Source organism: Mastigoproctus giganteus, chromosome 1 (genome assembly GCF_048544385.1).
Source record: "Mastigoproctus giganteus isolate SK-2022 chromosome 1, ASM4854438v1, whole genome shotgun sequence".
NCBI classification, from domain to species: domain Eukaryota; kingdom Metazoa; phylum Arthropoda; class Arachnida; order Uropygi; family Thelyphonidae; genus Mastigoproctus; species Mastigoproctus giganteus.
Window position 1 is genome coordinate 78406075 of NC_143575.1, and position 17779 is coordinate 78423853.

The 17779-nt window shown below is 37.3% G+C and overlaps 1 protein-coding gene across 3 annotated transcripts in view; it reads right to left on the reverse strand.

Moving 5' to 3' along the window:
• Positions 1-867: 867 nt before the first annotated feature.
• Positions 868-17779, reverse strand: part of LOC150090911 (acid ceramidase-like) — a 243837-nt gene continuing 226925 nt past the window's right edge. For 2 of the 3 annotated variants that reach the window (XM_090380629.1, XM_090380616.1), the window contains 2 exons: positions 16197-16253; positions 868-2036 (listed from right to left, as the gene is read on the reverse strand). In XM_090380629.1, the coding sequence (XP_090236755.1) occupies positions 1950-2036; positions 16197-16253 (144 nt within the window). In that variant the 3' untranslated portion in view covers positions 868-1949. The remainder of the gene's footprint in view (positions 2037-16196; positions 16254-17779) is intronic. The other variant, XM_090380624.1, reaches the window with a different exon arrangement.

A 17779-nucleotide genomic window follows, 5' to 3' on the forward strand; every position in this document is an offset into this window, starting at 1 on the left:
AAGATAATGATTACAATGCAGAAAGAAGCAGAAGAGCGCTTCATACAATTCAATCTGCTTTGGAGCCATATAAACAGCTGCTTTGTGAAAGAAGGAAGATAGCAAAACAACAGATACTAGATGTCTTTTTTATGAAAACACCCAAGAAAGAGACAGAATATCAGCCACAGCCCTGTAGTTCTGGTGTGACCACAATTAGTTCAAAGCCCTCATCTGCATCTCCTCCACCTCCCAGAGTTCTGATAATGATGACAACCTGCTGCCACTTTCTCCTGCTTGAACTTTCTCATGCCCTTTCCTTCAAGCTGTCTTCATTTATTTTTAAGGTAGGAACTTAAATTTAAATGATTAAATTATTAATTTGACATTTTTCAACTGTGTATAAGTGTTTTATTATTTATTGTGTTTGGTAATGTTTTGGTTACAAATGTCCCTTCAATCTTGGGTGGTTGGCACCTAACCCTATTTTTCCCATAAGGCCTGTAATTTATATTGCATGAATTTGAATTGCCCAAGGGTTTCTAGGAACATAACTATCGTGTTATACGAGGGCTGACTGTATTTGCTATGGTGGGATTGCAACCCTGTTTTATACCCCATAATTGAAAGGTTAACTATGACTAGTTGCACTCACTAGTAACACTCCTTCAATAGAGAAGTATAATGTTACTTATTAACGTGTTGTGCCAACCCACAGACAGCCATTTTGATGCTACTGGCATCTTGTTAGATGGTGGCTAGGTACAGCAAGTACAGCACAGACATCTCTACACTGGAGAAGTAACACTTCTCCAGTAGAGAGGTATAACAATACTTATTAGCGTGTGGTGCTTCCTTTCCCACCCCCGATGGCTGTACTCAGTGCTCAGCCTCCCACTGATAAGATGCCAATAAGCATTGGAACAGCCATCTGGGGTGGGGAAGGAAGCACCACACGCTAATAGTATTGTTATACCTCTCCACTTGAGAAGTGTTACTTAGTAGTAGTGCAACATTAGGCAGCTCATCGTGGTTGACATTTGAGAGGTAAAAGCTTTTGAGGACTTTGCACCCTTTTTTTTTTTTTCATACCCGGGTTACAAAAAAGGGATGTAATTCCACCACAGCAATTACTCTTATTAAAAGAGATCTAAATCAACATTTGTATTCAGTTGAATGTTATTATAACGGGATCCACAGGACCAATAACATTACCCATAACCATTACAGCAATTGATTACACCTAACAAACTATTAATCATTCAGCCCTGCATTTCAAGAGCATAGGTTCAAAATTGTCATTGTGCTACAACTAGCTGTATGAACATCACCTGTATTTATCAGCATTGGCATCAAAGGCAAACACCACACATATTGTTCCTTGACAATGGTAAATAAAATTCAGTTTTAGTAATTTATATATTAACAGAATGTGCTGAGTCCTATATAAAATTAAATTTTGCTTATTGAATACCCCATACCATCCAAAAAATTACATGCAAAATGATTTGACAGATAGGTTGGCAACCAAAAGATGGTCCAATGAGTGTAGTGGGAAATAAACTTGCTAAAACAGTCTACAGCATCACAAATTCCAATTTTACTGGTATTTGAATTCCAGACTTTCATTGGAAAAAAAAGTGAAATGTTTGTCTTTTTCACAGATAACTTCAAATATCCTTTCATCTTTGCCTCATTATCTCTGTGAAAGTCATAAATACAAATATGAAATTTTTCCATTAAAATACATTGTTTCTAACCAAGTGTTCATTATATGCACATTTTGGCATGATATTGTGATATCCATGTTTTTTATAACCGAGATCAGAAGTACTAATTATCTAAAGTTAGTAGAGTTGACGAATCAAAATTATCATCTGAGATTCTCATTTTTTTTTTTCTCACAGAAGGACAGCATTCAACTGATAATTTAAAGCAAATAAACGCTTTCCCGAATCTTCCCGAAGTATTTACCAAATTGGACAGGGATTCTTGCAATTCTGAAGGTAAGTCTCCATCTTGCCATTTACTTGCATCAGAGTGGTGTATGATGTTAACTGGAAAATAAGAATATTTATCAGTGCTTCATAAGAACATCTAGAGTATACCACATGGGAAAGTGAGTGGCTTAGCCATTCATTTTTGCAACTTAAAATGTAAGTGGCTTATATTTTGATTATGCTATAACTCTGATCATCACAACTGTTAGACAATACACTAAGGCTATTCCTTTTGTTATATAATTACATACATATCAGAGGTTCTTAACCATCTCTGTAAGGGAATTGAGAAGGGTTCCCTATATATACAGTATAATTGGTACTATATAGGTATTCAAAGTGTATTAAAACATTGGCATAAAAGTACTCAGCAGGCCAAAAGAACCTATAAAGACCAAGATAGCCTTGTGTTGGTTTATATTGCTATACCCAAGAAATAAATATATAATTAGCAATAAAATAAAAAAAAAAAAATAATGATTATGCAGCTAATTATTGATAAATGGATGCATTGAATGGCACTTTTTCGAGGGCTAACACCATTCAATATATCCCACCAATAATTAGCAAGGCTATCTGTTTCTGATTAAACAGGCAGATAAACTAGGTCCAAATAATTAAACATGAAGGCAATCTATGCTCAACTTAGTAATGGTACCTCAATTTCCGTCGAATTGCTCTAATAGATCTTGAGGTATGAAATTTTAGAGTTAGAAAGTAAAAAGTGAAAAGCAAAGAAAATAGCTTTTTATAATGGTACTTAGGATATACCGGGAGCATAACTGCCCAACCCTTTAGTAAGGGATCCTGTTATAACTACAAAGGGTTAAAGGATTGTATTTAATGGACAAAAACAGGATTACAATCATGAAGAAATATAGAATAAAAATTGTAGATGATAATCAGGAAATAAAAGAAATAACTATTACCAAATGTAGGCATATTTAAATAAAATTGACATTTTAAGAATTTTATAATAATTAAAATAATTTATTCTATCTGATATAGTAATAAATTGCAGACCATTTTACAGAACAGTTATATTAAATTAAACAATAACCAATTACAACAAAAAGAATAAATAAGCATTGCAGCTTACCACCCTATTACGTACTGAGTATAAAGTGAATTATTTGAGCACATGTTACCTATAATAAAACAAATAGCAACTACAGCACCCTCTCAGTTCAGATAACTGCAAGACGAACTAAATAAATTATTAATTTATAATAACCAAAGAAAGCAGCTCTTTGGTACCGGCTTTGTTACACCAGTGTTTAAGGTTTTTGAGTGCTGAAAACTGAAGTATTGCTTTAGAATCTGCAGCCAATACACTGAAAAGACAGACTTCGTGGGGTACCTGGATCCTGGGCAATGAGATGCTGTCACCCCTCATGCTAGTGGACTAACCCACAGCTTGGCAGGTATATAGGTACACCGTATTCATGTAGATGTTAATTTGATGTCAGGATGGTTAAATGTTGTGAGTTCACAGACTTGAAAGAGGGATGATAGAGGGTGCCTGACACTTGGGTCACTCTTATCATGGAGGTGGTACTACCCTGTTCAACAGTATCAAGAGTGTATCAGGAATACACCATTTCCGTGATAACATCTCATCGTGGACAGTGCTGTGGGTGGAGAAAGATGTGGCTGTCGATGTCTGTCTCACATTGTTTCAGCCAACTGGAGAGCGACAGTGGCACAAATCACCACTGATTTCAACGAGGGAGGTGCCAGAAACATCTCCATAAAGACTATCAAGCGATCATTAGCCACAATAAGTTATAGGAGCTGCTGACCTACCAGAGTCCCATTGCTAATGCCATGACACAGGACTCAACGCTTGAACTGGGCAAAGGAACATCGGCACTGAACCTTGGATTGGAGGCAGGTCTCCTGGTCCAACGAGTCCCATTTCCAGTTATTTTGAGCGAATGGGACAGTGTGCATCTGGTGGAAACCGCAGGAAGCTATGCACTTGTCATATCAACAAGAAACTGTTTGGACAGGTGGATGGTCGGTAATGGTATGGTTATGTGTCATTCCTTGCAGACCATCTGCATCCCTGCAGAATGCAGATGGTCTTCACGTCCGGTTTCCCTGGGTTCTAAAATCTGCTGAATGCTATTTTAACTAGTCGCCATGGCTCTGTAGGGAGGCACATTGTCCTGCCTAGAACATGGTTCAAAGAGCATTCTGCAGATTTTACCACCATGGAATGGCCTCCCCATTCACTGAACATGAACCCTGTTCAGAATCTTTGGGATGCTGTGGAAAGGTCTATTTGAGCTTTGGATCCTCCACCCAGGAATGCAAAGGAATTATGGACAGTGGCACAGCAAGCATGGATGGAAATACATGTGGAATGCTTTCGTGAATGCCTCGCCGTGTAACTGCTGGGTGAAAGGTGGGCTTACCCATTACTAGGTAGGTATCCCATGATTTCTGTCCACTTAATGTATTTGCTCAGTAACATCATCAATTGGCTGTAGTCTAACCAACTGACTATCAAAGGAAATGCCGGCTGAATACTTTCTCAATCTGCTTTAGAAAACTTCCGTATTACCCAACGATTGGGGGGGGGGGGAACGGGCTATTTAGTATTTGAATTCTGCATATAAATGGGAAATGACCACCATTGTGCAGCTTGTTTAAAACTGTCCGCTGTATACTGGGAAACAATATGGAGGAATAAATGAACAGATAGATCTCCTGAGATGGCAAGGTATAAATATCATGACCAGTGTTCAGTAATGCTAGATTTAGCTGGTCTAGCACCTTCTCTACCAAGTTGTCCTCTATTGAATTCACTAAGGAGACAAAAGGGTGGTGGTAATTGTTTAATAAGGTCTAGTTCCTTCAAGATGTAGATTTTGTTAGGTGGAAGGTACAAACAACGAGATTAGAGTAAGCATTTGCCACACTGTAAAATAGCTTCCCTTTAGAAGCTATTTTACAGTCATAAAATCACAACATCTCGTTGTGGGAAACTGAAGAATTTCTTTTCTGTAACTTGTAAAATTTTTAATTGATAGAGTTCCTTGTAGAATTAGATTAGTCTCCTTCAAGCAAAAGGCTACAGGATTATATTAGGGGATTAAATCATAGATATCACTGGCTGCATAAATCTCTGCAGTTCCTTTGTAAAATTTGCTGCATTATTTGAAAATGGGAAGATGAGCCTGTGTTTCTTGCGAGCAGTTTGCTTTTGACAGTCATATTTTAATTTTTTTTTAAGTGAAGAGAAAAAAAAAAAAAATATCCCATCCAGAATTTGTACTCTTCTAAATCACTGATTTGAATATGTGAGTTTCATTGTGTCAATTCAATGGCATGTTACCTTGGTGATCTCTTGTATTTTGTAATTTGGTGGATTTTAGATGAAACTGTGATTCATTTCATCAACTTATCAACCCTGGTTTGGAAGTAGAATGATATGCTGAGAGTACTGATCATGAGCATTCTGAAAGGATGTGTTAGGCAGGATCAATATCTCTGTTTCAGTTGATGGTCTAGCAATTTTGGATAGTGGAAGCATTGGTGTGCACCTTGGCATATTTACCCTGAACTTGCTTTCTTTCTTTTTGATATGTGACTTTATTTTAGATCTTGTACTTCTGTATTTTTATTTCAGGAGTTCACAGCTCATGACTTCAAATATGTTGGATGATCACTCTTGAAATTTGGATATTCTGGAGACTGCAGTACATTCTGTTTGTGAATGGCTTTTAGACCCACAATTAGGATAGTATAATTCATCTCTGCATGTTGTTTGAGAATGACCAAATTTTTGGCATTTGAAGTGCTCAGGGATTTGGTATGTATCACTTGACATGGCAGTGCAGGTAGCCTGCTTTAACTGAGGTTGATAAATCAGGTGCATTGAAGGTGAATCATTGTCCTTTTTTTATCGTTATTTGTCTTAGCATTAGTAAAGGCATATGATGCAAGAAAGCAAGCTTATGCAGCATCAGCCAAAAAAAAAAAAAAACCCACTTCCATTTCACCCCGCCGTTCGTTCGAAATACCTGTCCAGCTGAGCCTTAAATTTATTTAGGCTATCGGCTTCCACAACAAGGGATAAAAGTCTGTTCCACCAACCAATTACCCGCTGGCTAAAGGCAAAATTCCGCACATCTATCCTACATCTGTCTTTCCTCAATCTGAATTTATGCCTTCTCAGGTGATTATTCTGAGCAAGAAGAAGAATCCCATCGGCATTGAGCATGCTCAAACCATTCAAGGCTTTATACACCTCTATCAGATCACCTCGCCGGTGCCTAGTCTCCAGACACTGTAATTTGCAAAACTTAAGCCTTTCTTCATTAGAGCAACCCTTTGTTCCTTCACTAATCTTGTTGCCCTTCTCTGTACTCATTCCAGCAACTCTACATCCTTCTTGAAATGAAGACTCCAGACCTGAATACAGTACTCAAGGTGTGGCCTGACCATTGCCTTATACAAGGGAATAATCACCTCCTTATCCCTGCTAGAAAAATTCCTGTATATCATTGACAAGACACCATGAGCTACTCTTGCAGCCTGTCTGCACTGTCAGAGAACTTCATATCTGCCTGCACAATTACCCCCAGGTCCTTTTCATTCTCTACCACTGTCGGTGTAGTACCACAGAGTTGATATGTTGCTCTGGGGTTGCTGTTTCCCATATGTAGTACTTTATATTTGTCAATGATAAACTTCATTTGCCACCTCTCAGCCCATCTGCTCAACCTTTCCAGATCCTGTTGCAGTAACATAGCGTCAGTAGTGCCTTAACAACCCTGCCAACCTTTGTATCGTCTGCAAACTTGAACAATAAGCTTGATATACCATCGTCAATATCATTTATAAATACAGAAAACAATAATGGACCCAACATTGAACCTTGAGGGACTCCACTAATAACATTAGTCCACGATGAGCAGTGTTCATTGATTACCACTCTTTGTCTTCTCCCACTAACCATCCCTTTATCCACAGCAGCAATTTGCCTCCAATGCCATACGGCTTTGTGCAACAGTATCAAAAGCCTTTCTAAGATCCAAATATATAATATCAAAGTTATTCCCTGCATCCAGTTCTTTTGTGACTGCATCATAGTATCCAATCAAATTGGTCAGGCAAGACTTTCCCTGAACAAAACCAAGCTGTGTCCGAGCTATAACTGAAGTCTTGTCTAGTTGATCCTGCAGTGCTTCTTTAACCGGTGCCTCCATTAATTTTCCTGGAACAGAAATTAAACTAACAGGTCTATAATTACTTGTGTCGCCCTTTGATGCTCCTTTGTGAATTGGGATCACGTTTGCACATCTCCAGTCCTTGGGTTCCTCGCCTGAGTGCTTTTTTTTTTGTTTATCTTCAACAATTTCTCCTCCACTTTACTCTCAGTTATTACAAGATTATCTAGCTTACTGCCAGAGTTGAATACACCTCTGGCATTCCCCTCACTGAATAACTCCTCATGTGTGAATGTCGATGCAAAATATTCATTTAGTTTGTTAGCTACCTGAGCAGGATCATCAACAGTTGAACCATTGATATCAAGTGGACCAATCTGATTTATACCCTTCCTTCTAGAGTTTACATAAGTAAAGAACTCTTTGCTGTTTTTCTTTGCATCCTTTGCCAAAGATTTCTCGTAATATGCCTTTGCCTGCCTAACCTCCTTTGTAACTTGGTTACAGATCAGCTTATATCTATCATAGGCTTCTGTGTCACATGTTAATTTATATGTATCCCATGCATTTTTCTTCTCTGCCATATGTCTCATTAGTTCTCTACTCTGCCAGATAGTGACTGGAGGGAGTCCGAGTAGTGTGTATGCGGGGAGCATTGTCGAGGCCACGTTATGTCAAGGATCTGGGTATATTCTTACCACATGTACGCCATATCCAAAAATTTCATTACTTCATACAGCATGTCCCACCCACTTTTCTTACTATTGAATACACCATGAATTGTCAAAATAATAGAGCAAGCTTATCTGCGAAAAGATCTAAACCTCCCAAGGACTTCCTAATTCATTTCACAAATATACGTGGTCTCAATTCTAATCTCAATGATGTCCATTTCCACTTGCAGTCTTCCAAACCCCATGTACTTTTTCTGACTGAATCTCAGTTATCAGTTGATTCAACTACTGCTCATCTCAGATGTCCAAATTATTTGCTGTATGATTCCTTTCGACTCAAAGGTGGTACTTGTGCATATGTCCATTCTGATATTCCCTGTGAGAGACTTGGCAATTTGGAATCTCCTCTCTTTGATCTTCTCTGGCTTAAAATCTCTCTACCTCATTGTGTAAAATTCATCTGTTGTCTCTACCGTTCTCCCAACTCCACTAATCACTTGGAGCTCTTTGACTTCCTCTCTTTGCAACTTGACTTTTTCCAGTCCAACTTTGCTAACAGTGAGGTAATTTTCCTTGGTGATTTTAACATTCACAACTCCAGCTGGCTTCCGTTTTCTAGTCACACCGACCCAGCAGGTCGAGGTGCTGAGGCTTTTGCAATTACTAATGACCTAGCACAGATTGTTCATTTACCTACAAGAATACCAGACAATCCTAATCATACAGCCAATACGCTTGATCTTTTTCTCACAAACAACCCTTCTAAGTACAAGGTTGAAGTGAGAGGTCCTTTAGGCACTTCAGATCACAACTTGGTGATTGTCTCTTCTCCAATGGAACCTTTATCTCATGGCTATTCCCAACCTCGTATTGTTTGGCATTACAAGAATACAAAATGGGATGACCTGCGAGACTTCTTTTCTTCTTTTCCTTGGTCTGATTACTGTTTCAAAACTTCTAATGTCAACGTTTGCTCAGATCGTGTCAGTGAAATTATTCTTGCAGGAATGGAATCCTTTATCCCACACTCCTCTTTAAAATCTCGTCCTTTATCTAAACCTTGGTTTTCCAATAAATGTGCTAAGGCTGTCCAAGAGAAGAATGTTGCATATCGTAATTGGCTTGTTTCTAATTCTTCAGTTTCATTTTCTGCCTACACCAAAGCTCGCAACAATTGTAAAGCAGTTATTAATCAGTCCAAACTAGAGTTTGAACAGGCTAAGAGTAGAAAACTTGCTTCTTGCCCTAATGGTAGCCGAGCATTCTGGTCTCTTGCCAAAGCTATTGGCCGCAACTTTTGCCCATCTCTGCTGGCACCTCTGTCCAAACCAGATGGTTCTGTTGTCACTTCAGCCAAGGATAAAGCTGACCTGCTAGCATCCCATTTTTCTTCGAGCTCATGTATTAATGATCTTGGTAAAACACCTCCCACCATTCCTAACACGCTCCATTCAATGCCTCCTGTGGTCTTCCGTCAAAAGGATATCAAAAGGATTTTGATGAATCTTGATGCTAAGAAAGCTCCAGGTCCTGGTGGTATTTCTCCACTTGTTCTCAAAACCTGTGCTCCTGAACTTACTCCTATTCTTTGCCATCTTTTTTCACTTTCTTATTCCAAAGGTGTTTTTCCTTCTGCTTGGAAATTTGCTCATATCCAGACAGTTCCTAAAAAGGGTGACAAATCCCTCCCATCCAATTATCGTCCCATTGCAATTACTTCTACTCTTTCTAAAGTAATGGAGAAATCAATTAACCGCCAACTCTTAAACTACCTAGAAACCTTCCGTCTGATCAACGATCGCCAGTATGGATTCCATCAGTGTCGATCCACTGGTGATATTCTGGCTTATGTTACCCATTTATGGACTAATTCAATGGAAAGGTTCGGTGAAACACAAGTAGTTGCTCTTGACATCTCAAAGGCTTTTGATCGTGTTTGGCAAAAGGTCTTCTAAACAAGCTTCCATCTTATGGTTTGCCGACTGTTTTTAGTAATTGGTTATCCAGTTTTCTCTCTGATCGCTCACTGAGTGTGATGGTGGATGGCTCTCTGTCTTCTAACTTCTCCACTAATGCCGGTGTCCCCCAAGGTTTAGTTCTTTCCCCCACTCTTTTCCTCTTGTATATCAATGACCTTCTTCCATTGACTGGAAATCGTATCCATAGTTTTGCCGATGATAGCACATTGCATTCAACTTTCCATTTTGAGAAACCTTGTCCAGCTCAATCAGCTTCAAGTTCTCGAAAATCTGCTGCCAATTCCTTAAATGCCGATCTTCAGGTAATTCTCCAGTGGGGCAAAGACAACTTAGTTGATTTCAACCCTTCTAAAACTCAATCTTGTCTTATATCTCGCAAAAAGGATTCTTCTGCTCCTATGCTTATCTTTAATGACACTCCGATTTCTAGGCAAAATGATATATCTCTTTTGGGGATTACCCTGACTTCTAATCTCTCTTGGCACAAGCACATTACAAATATTGCTTCCTCTGCATCTAAAAAACTTGGTTTTCTCTTTCGCTCTCGGTGTTACTTTTCTCCCAAACAGCTGCTCACTCTGTATAAATCGCAAATCCGCCCTGCCATGGAATATTGTTCCCACATCTGGGGTGGTGCCCCCAAAACCTCTCTCAGGCTTCTTGATTCCATTCAGAAGAGGGCAGTTAGGTTAATTAATGATTCATCTCTAACAGAGTCTCTCCACTCGCTTTCTCATAGACGCACTGTTTCTGCTGCATGCCTCTTCTACAGATACTTCCATGGGCACTGTTCTTCTGAATTGGCTTCTATAATTCCCGCTCTCTCTCTTTCAAAACAGTCCGAACACGTGCCGCCACCAGCCAACATCCATTTACTGTCCAACTTCAAACCCACAGAACCAACTTTTCATCTTCCTCGTTTATTCATTCAACTGCCGTTTTCTGGAACAACCTTCCTTCTTACGTATTTCCTGAAAATTACAATCTACAGAAGTTCAAGTCGAATATCAACAAATATCTTCTTTCGTCTTCTCAACCTCGAACCCAAGCACAGTACTAAGTACTATAGGTTCTAATACCTCTCGTGTTTGGGGTTCTCATAAAAAAAAAAAAAAAAGTTCATCTGACATCCATTTAGGCCTAAACCTTGAACAATATTTCTTAGTTGGTATGTAATGCCCAATAGCTTCCAAGATAAGTTCTTTGAATGCTTCCCATTTTGAATTTGCTGTAGGTAACATCATCAGTTGGTCCCACTATATAGAATTTAAATACTGTCTCAGACCATCGTTGTTGCCTTTAGGAAAGCAAAAACCCTTCCCTTTACACCTGATGGTTGTTACCTCTTTGAGTAAATCCCACTTCAGCACACTGCAATCACTGCCACCTAGTGGTTCCTTTATCTGCAGATTCTTAATACATGAAGAATCACTACTGATAATCAGATCAAGAATATTACTCCCTTTAGTTGCCTCCTGAACATGCTGATGCAGAAAACAATCATCCAATAAATCTACAAAAGCCTTGCTAGTGTGTGAGTGACCAACCCACAAATTCCAGTCAAAGAAGCTGGGAAATTAAAATCCTCCATTATAAGACACTCTGATTTACTGTCCCACTATTTCCCTGTACAGTTTCTTATTATACTCATCAGAGTCATTAGGCCTATAGCACACTCCTACTCTCAATTTTGATCTCCCAATGCTTATGTCACACCAAACTGACTTGACACTGCACTGTCCAGCGATGTCTACTGGCTTCACTTCCTTGGATTTTATGTGTTTCTTAACTAATAGCATAACCCCTCCTCCCTTGCTATCCTGTCTATCCTTTCTGTACACATTGTACTCCCCAAATTCCAGTTCTGCATTCCTTATATCTGTGCAACACCACATCTCTGATATCCCAACAATATCTACCTTTGATGTTTTGAGCAATACCTCAAATTCATTTACCAAACTGCTAGCATTGGTGTACACACAAGTATACATGCACCTGTTCCTATTCTTAGTTACCCTAACACAACCCATGTGTTTACTTGTACCGCAATAACTCCCAGCAGTCTCTGAAATATCAAGAATATTTGCTGATGCTATCGAGGCAGTGTTAGGTGGGTCGGAAAACTGCTAGCTTGGGGGGATACGAGGACTAATAGATTAACAGTAGCCACTGGCAGAGGTGAAAGTGATTCTTGCACTGCTTCTATTGGAATGAGCAGTAACAACAGTCTTCTCTTTTGGTGAAGCGTTACTTATTCGAAGTAGTGCAATATCATGGCAACTCATTGTGAAGGTATTCACAATGTGAGATAACTTACACGATGCCACCTTTGCATATTTTTGCTAATTCAGAGTTTAGCTGTGTACTAATATGATGCGTTTGCACTAACTTGTACATCATCAAAGCCTTTTTGTTGTAGTCCAACTCTAATGACTTTACTCCTTTGAAACATTGCGGTTGTTTACTTTTGCCTATTACCAAAAGCTTCAGTTTTTCATTACCAGCCATATTTGCACCAATCAAGACTGTAGGTCTTTCCTTACTATTTTTACCACCTACACATTTGTCACCTTTAAAAGTCAGTGTCCCGTTCGGCAAACATTTAAAAAATAGACCTGTTTCATCAACGTTGAATGTCTTTGGGCTCATAGTCCTCCATAATTTTTTTCAAAACTGTTTCTTTCCAATGGGTACACTCTTCTTCAATTACAACCCCACTTTCATCAGAAATAACTTTTTCAAGTAAGCCATGGAGCTGTTTAAATTTGTCCAGCCAACCAGAACTGGCTTGGAAAGTTTTATGCCCCAGAAAAGATGCGTACTGTATAGCTTTTTCTTTTATTAATGGCTCTGATATCAGCATGTTTTGGTCTCAAATCAACTTCACCCACTTAAAAACTGCTTCATCCACATCTTCATACAGGCACAATTTTGCACACTTTTGAATGGGTCCCATTTTCTCAAACAGTTTGAGAATTGAAACATGGTTTTTCAGAATGGTTGACGCACTACTTTCAGGGATACCGAATTTTAAAGCATTTTCTTTCTTTTTTTTTTCAACGCTCCGATCTACATTATTAAGCACTTCCACCTTTTCCGCTACACTCAAGGATGTCCTCTTAGACATTTTAAGGTTACTCGCACAGCAGCAAACAAAACTGATTTATGGAACACTTGTAGAGACAGGTGAAATTTAGTGAAAGTATGGATGACTCATTTCTGCAAAACAACAGATGAATTTCTGGGATAAAGGAAAATCACTCTTTCCTAATTCTCTAATAGGGTGATTGCAATAGAAAACAGGTTGACCAGAGCCAATGTCCGTGTCGGGAATATGCCTTAATCTTTGCCAATGGCTGTGTGGATACATTGATAGTAGTTTCCCAGTGAAACTTCTCAGTACAGTAAATGCGCTACGGGCAGCATTAAATTTTGGAATACTCTTGAGAATTAAACCCTTTAGCTATTAAAAGCTAAAGTGATTAATTCTTAATCAATTTAGTTCTTAATTTGTGCTTTCTACAGCGTCAGCTCTATTGCCTAAAGGCCAGTGGTGCGAACAATGTGTACCCAGGTTTCTCGAAATTAGTTTGTTATATAGAAACTATTTTCAATGTAATGACCAAGGGGAAATCAAAAAAGTTCGCTATATAGAAAAATTCACTATATGGACGTTGGTTAAAAAGAGGTCCGACTGCATATACAAGAAAAGAAAGGTGGATTTACTTTCTGGATTCCTACTTGATACAAAATTATAAGAAAAGGTGCTAAAAATAAAATATAACTAACTTGCTTGGCACATTCATCTGTAATTACTCATGTCATCTTCATGTAAATGTTACTTAATTGCTTACTTCACAACAGCATCACAATGTGAAAGATTAAGGCCATGAATTAAGACTGTTTTTATTTGGACAAGCTTTTGCTTGATCAAGTATATCAATAAATTTGAGTTATTACAAAAGTTAAAAATATTTACATAATTTCTTTACTTCCAAGTTTAATAAAGTCATCAACATTTAGTGTATACATTCTCAGTAATGACTGAGTATTAAATGACTTTATAATAAGATAAAGGAAGGTGTTGAAGAGAAACTGCTGAAGCTAAAATTGAACAAAGCATGTGGGCTCATGGAATTTATCCAATTACGATAAAAGAACCTGCAATAGAAGCAGTCAAACCTTTAGCCATAATAATGGAGCGTCCTTAGATTCAGAAGGAATGATGTGCAATGAAGGAACAGATGTGCAATCTGTAGGAAGTCACTACAGATTGCACATCAAATGTACCTCCTATTCGCAAGGATGGATTCAGTGAGCTTGTTGTTTTTTGTATTTATTAAGGATATCGATAAGGGTATATCAAGCTTAATGTCTAAGTTTGCCAAGGTTGGCAGAGTGGTTAGTGACAGTAATGAAGATATACTGCTGCAAGAAGATCTAGAAAAATTAGGCAGATGGGCTGAGAAATGACAACTGAAGTTTAACATTGACAAATGCAACGTATTGCACATGGGTAACAATAATCCCAGAGTAATGTATCAACTGTATGGTACTACACTCAGGGTAATGGAAAATGAAAGGACCTGGGATTAATTGTGCAGTCTGATAAGAAGTTCTCTGAGCAGCGCAGACAGGCTGCCAGAAGAGCTCATGGGGTTCTGTCAATGATATATAGGAATTTTGCTAGCAGGGATAAGGAGGTGATTATCCCATTGTATAAGGAAATAGAACACATCTTGAGTACTGCATACAAGTCTGGAGGCTTCATTTTAGGAAGAATGTAAAGCTGCTGAAACAGCTACAGAGAAGGGTAAAAAGATTGGCGAGGGGAACAAAGGGGTGCTCTTACCAAAAAACACTTCAGTCTGCAAATTGCAGCACCCGGAGAACAGGTGCCTGTGAAGTTTATCTAATTGAGGTCATTAAGCCTTTGAATGGCTTGAGAAAACTCACTGCTGATGGGGTCTTCCCCAGACTATGCAAGTGAGAGGTGGCATAAATTCAAACTGGCAACAGACATACAGAAGTCTGCCTTCAGCTAACAGGTAGTTGGTTGCTGGAACAGCTTTTCTAACTATTCAAACTATCTACTTCCACAAGAATATCTATTCTTGTGGAAGTAGATAGTTTGAATATATTCAAGGAAAAACCAGACAAACTATTGGAGGGGAGGGATGGATAGATGAAATGGTTTTCTTTTTGGCTGATGCTATATAAGCTTGCTTTCTTGCATCATTTCTACTATTAATACTAATATTAAATGGTGATGTGGGTGACTACAGACCTGTAAGTTTGACTTCTGCCAGGAAGAATAATGGAATCAATAGTTAAAGAAGTGAGGCATAATCATCTTGATAGTAATGGAGTCATAAGGCAACTGCAGTAAGGAAGTGTTAAAGGTAGATCATGCCTGATCAAGCTGATTAATTAGTATGAGGTCATCACAAAGAAAATGGATGCAAAGGATAATTTTGATATATGTATAAACTGGAGCAATGTGGCTTTAGAGGCTAGTTACTACTATTGATAAAGGGGTGGTTAAGTGGTAGGAGCTAGAGTTAATAGAAATAATCACTGCTCTTCATGGAATAATGTGATGAGAAAGGTACCACAGGAGTTTGTGTTGGGCACCACTTACTGGTTTTAATATTTATTAATGATACTGGTGTAGGTATTTCAAGTTTGATGTGTAAGTTTGTTGATGATATAAAGGTGAGCAAAGTGGTTCATTCAATAATCAAAGTATGCTAATTCAAGATCTAGATAAATTTAATGGGTGTGATGACAAAGCGTGTACTCTGGGGAAAAAAAAAAAAAAAAAAAAAAAAGTATAACATTAATAAATGCAAGGTACTGAATTTGGCAGTATTTTCAGCATAATATACCATTTGGATAGCATCAAAGTAGTTGATAAGGAAAAAGATTTGTGGTTCTATACACTGCAGTCTCAGGAAACCAGGCATGATGACTTAATTAGAGGTGTATAAGGCTTCAGAAGAGTTAAATAAACTAAATTCTGATAACATTTTTACTCTCTCAGATGACACACTCAAGGGAACAAATTTAAACTGATGAAGGATAGTTAGAGAATAGATACATGGAACTTTGCATTCATCCAAAGAGTAACTCATTTCTGGAATAAACTTGGACCAAGTGCTGTGTAAGCAAGTAGTCTGAACAAATTTAAAGAAAGTTTGGCCAAAGTATTGGTATGAATGAACAAATAAAATGGATAAAATATTTATTGTATTTTTTTTTTGGTTAGTGCTGTATAAAGTTTAGTTTCCTTGCAAAGGAGGTAATATTACAAACACTAATATCAAAGCCCAAAAATCTTAAATGTTAATAAAGAACATCATTAAGTACTGGAAAATTTTTTACCTGGTTTAATATAGGCTTGGTAGATAACACATTAAATAATCCAGCAAATGATGCACCCTGTTGAAAAATGGGGAGAAAAAATACCACTTTATTTAACAACAGATTAATTTAACTATCAGAGAATTAGTTCTCTGCTTTATAATATGAGATATGATACTTTATTTTTTTTTTTTTCCAACTGCAATCTGTGGTCATAGCTATTTACAGTGTTTTCGGTCTAACGGGACCAGGGGTTTCCCCATATCCACTATAGCTATGTACAATAAGTTAGTTGATATACATAGTGAGTTACATTTCAGGCACATTAGCAAATAGTAATTCACAATTTATAACAAAATAAGTCAACCCATTAACATGAAAATTTGTCACAAAGATTCCTAAATATTCTATGTAAGCATTAAAATTCTGAAATGGATTGGAGATTCTGTTCCAAATTTATAATAATTCTGTAGTAGAATGTGGGAAGGGAATGCTGAAATCAGAATTGAATTTAGAACCATCCAAGAGGGACAATATGTGGTAAAAATTTGGTAGCAATCTGCAATTTTTGGGTTCATCAATGCAAAAATATACTTTCATTTGTGGCAATTTTTGTAAGGGAAAGTAAACAAGGGGTGTGAAATTGTAACCAGATCTGAAAATTTCCCAAGGACTAATAGAACACAAGTTTAAATTTGACCCCGAAATAATTTTTCTGTTTTAGAGTAATATAGAAAATATACTTCCATTTATATGAACAGATTTCTGTGGTTAGGAGCAGAGGATATGATTGATCTTAAAAGCTATCCAGGGACCAACAAAAAACATACTTTGAAAATCCAATTGAAATTTTTCTTGTTAAGTAATATTTAAACATCCAACAACATACTTCCATTACATATAAGATAATGTATGTAGTGCATTACATTTCAGGTGCATTCTATTTTTTTTTTTTTTTTCCTTAAAATTGAGTTTTTTCTTTTTCTGTAATAAACTGAAGTGAAAAATAAATATAGTTATCTTCTTATCAATTAGTTACAATAACTTTATAAAACACTTAATAAAACTCTGTAGTTTAAACGTTTAAGTCTACATAGCCATTCAGTTTTATTACAACTTATAATATTTATTATTCTCAAACTTTTTTTTTTTTAAAGTAAATTTTACTTTAAAAAAAAAAAGCTTGATATACCTTCATCAATATCACTGATAAATATACAAAACAACAATGGGCCCAACACCGAACCAATCATAACACACAATTGGTATAAATATACAAGAGTAGTATAATTTAATAGAAGATTTCTTTACACCAAAAGTATTCTTGGTAATTTTAATAATTTTATAGGTTATAACTTTTATTTTTGAAGTACATATTTTGCATGGTAGACCACTAATAACATTAGTCCACGTAGAGCAGTATCCCTTGATTACCACGCTGTCTTCTCCAACTCAACCATCCTTTTATGCATTGTAGCAACTTGATGCCATACTGCTCCAATTTGTACAGTAGTCTTCCATGTGCAATAGTATCAAAAGCTTTACTGAAATCCAAGTATATGATATCAAAACTATTTTTTTGTATCCAGTTCCTTTGTGACCAT